The following is a 2,500-nucleotide window of genomic DNA, read 5'->3' on the forward strand; positions in this document are numbered from 1 at the left end:
ATTATTTTCTAACTTTCTTTCCTGTTTTCCTTTTTCCCTTCCTTCCTTAAATTTCTAGTCCTTCTTTCCCTTCCCTTCCCTTCTTTCTCTCTAATTTCTTCCTTTCCATTATTTCCTAACTTCCTTTCCTGTTTTCCTTTTTCCTTTCCCTAAATTTCCAGCCTTTCCTTCCCTTCCTTTCCCTTTGACCACCCTTCCCTCTCCACCACCACCACCTCCACCTCCACCTCCACCTCCACCACCACCACAATGAGCCAGGCAGTTGAAAGAAGACACGAAACGATGATGCCCTCCAGCGCCAACCCCAACAACCTCACCGGCACCCCACAACCCCCCACCTCCATCCTGTCCCCCTTCTACATCCCGCCCGACAGAAAAACCTCTGCCCAGATCATCCGGGAGGCGCGAGCTTCCTTGGGCGGGGGGGCGGGCGGGGGAGTGGGTGTGGGTGGCACGTCCCCCGTCCTGTCGGGTGTGGGCGTGCCGAGGCTTGGGGTCCGGACTGTGCACACCAAGAGGCCCTTTACGCCCCGGGAGAGGGAACGGACCTTGTTTGGGGGGCGCGGGGCATCGGCCGGGGCAGGGAGGGATGAGCGCCCCCCATCATCCTTCACGTGAGTTGGGTTTACATAGATTTATATAGGTGTCCAGACCACACAGACCCTATGGTTATGAGAGAGAGAGAGAGAGAGAGAGACTGCGAGCTGAATTCAGTCACTGGCCTTCTAAATTACTTAAAAGAGAATGTTTGGAAAATAATTTGAAAATAAAGATGAAAGAAAGAGAAGAAATATGAGGAAGTTATATGAGAGAGAGAGAGAGAGAGAGAGGATATATAATTAGGGTTGTGTCATACCACTACTACTACTACTACTACTACTACTACTACTACTACTACTACTACTACTACTATTAGAATACGATTTGTAACCTTTTCTTTTTTTCTCTCTCTTCTTCTTCTTAACCTCGTCCTGGTGGAAGATCCATATACAGACTCTGAAAATGGGTAGCTCATCTATATATAAGTGTCCACTCATGTGACAATGCTAGTTTGTAGGTTAGGTTAGGGGTGAGGTTAGGTTAGGTTACGGGTGAGGTTAGGTTAGGTTAGGGGTGAGGTTAGGTTAGGTTAGGGGTGAGGTTAGGTTAGGTTAGGGGTGAGGTTAGGGGTTAGGTTAGGTTAGGTTAGGGGTGAGGTTAGGGGTTAGGTTAGGGGTGAGGTTAGGTTAGGTTAGGGGTGAGGTTAGGTTAGGTTAGGTTAGGTTAGGGGTGAGGTTAGGCTAGGTTAGGTTAGGGGTTAGGTTAGGGGTGAGGTTAGGTTAGGTTAGGGGTGAGGTTAGGTTAGGTTAGGTTAGGGTTTAGGTTAGGGGTGAGGTTAGGTTAGGTTAGGTGAGGTTAGGTTAGGTTAGGTTAGGTTTTTTTTCCCTTCCTTCTCTCTACTTTCTTTCACTCCATTATATCCTAACTTCCTTTCCTGTTTTCCTTTTTCCCTTCCTTCCTTAAATTTCTAGCCCCTTCCTTTCTTTCTACTTACTTCCTTTCTATTATCTCTATTATTATTTTATTATCTGGTATTTTGGGCCCCTTTTGGTAACCACTCTTATTTGCCAGTTATCTTCTGTGCATAGTTGCCTGAGGATGCAGCTCTGACTAAGGGAAATGAATGCTTCGATACACATAGAAAATATTAAAAACAAGCTGAAGAAAGTTGGAGGGAGCGAGGGAACCCAGAGCGAGGGAACCCAGAGCGAGGGAACCCAGAGCGAGGGAACCCAGAGCGAGGTTACAAGTCCTGGAGATTGCCGAAGCGACGGGTATGACTGACTTACCCCCCCACCCCCCCACCCCCACCCCCCCTCCCACCCACACACACCATGCATACTGTAACTCATTCATGGCAAAAATTATACACAACATCCATATATAGACTCGTGTGTATCTTTCATGTTGTGGCAGAGTCTGAAGTTCGACGTCAGTTTGGAATGTGTCAAGTGCGGGGAAGCTATGTATAGAAGTATGGACTGTTGGCGCGAGAATCTATCTATGTATGATTTTTTTTGTTTGGTGGTTCAATGTTCCTCGCTGCTGCCGGGAAGGTGTTGATTCTTGTTATTTTTCTTCTTTTTTTCCGTTTTTCTGATATTTTTTCTTCTTTGTGTTTTTCTGAATTTTTTTTCTTTTTCTTCTTTGTTTCTGTTTTTCTGATTTTTTATTATTATTTTGTATATATGTATTTCTTATTGACTACTACTACTACTACTACTACTACTACTACTACTACTACTACTACTACTACTTATATTACAGGCTCTCACCTCTTCACTTCGACACGAGCGACAACAATAGCAACAACAACAACAACAACAGCAGCAGGCCGGGAGGTTCTGCTGGTCCTCGCCTGCTGGTGCCCATCGCCTCTGCTAGGTTACCTGTTGACGATGGGGACAAGGTGAGCAGGACAGGTGTTGAGGGGGGGTGGGGAGGTAGAGAGAGAGAGAGA

At 46.3% G+C, this 2,500-nt stretch overlaps 1 protein-coding gene across 7 annotated transcripts in view; it reads left to right on the forward strand.

The window, feature by feature from the left end:
• Positions 1 to 2,500, forward strand: part of LOC126981930 (armadillo repeat-containing protein 2-like) — a 26,767-nt gene that overhangs the window by 8,160 nt on the left and 16,107 nt on the right. For all 7 annotated transcript variants that reach the window (XM_050833600.1, XM_050833607.1, XM_050833606.1 and 4 more), the window contains 2 exons: positions 1 to 614; positions 2,308 to 2,449. The exon at positions 1 to 614 is cut by the window's left edge and continues 359 nt beyond it. In XM_050833600.1, the coding sequence (XP_050689557.1) occupies positions 250 to 614; positions 2,308 to 2,449 (507 nt within the window). In that variant the 5' untranslated portion in view covers positions 1 to 249. The remainder of the gene's footprint in view (positions 615 to 2,307; positions 2,450 to 2,500) is intronic.

Source organism: Eriocheir sinensis, chromosome 49 (genome assembly GCF_024679095.1).
Source record: "Eriocheir sinensis breed Jianghai 21 chromosome 49, ASM2467909v1, whole genome shotgun sequence".
NCBI lineage: Eukaryota > Metazoa > Arthropoda > Malacostraca > Decapoda > Varunidae > Eriocheir > Eriocheir sinensis.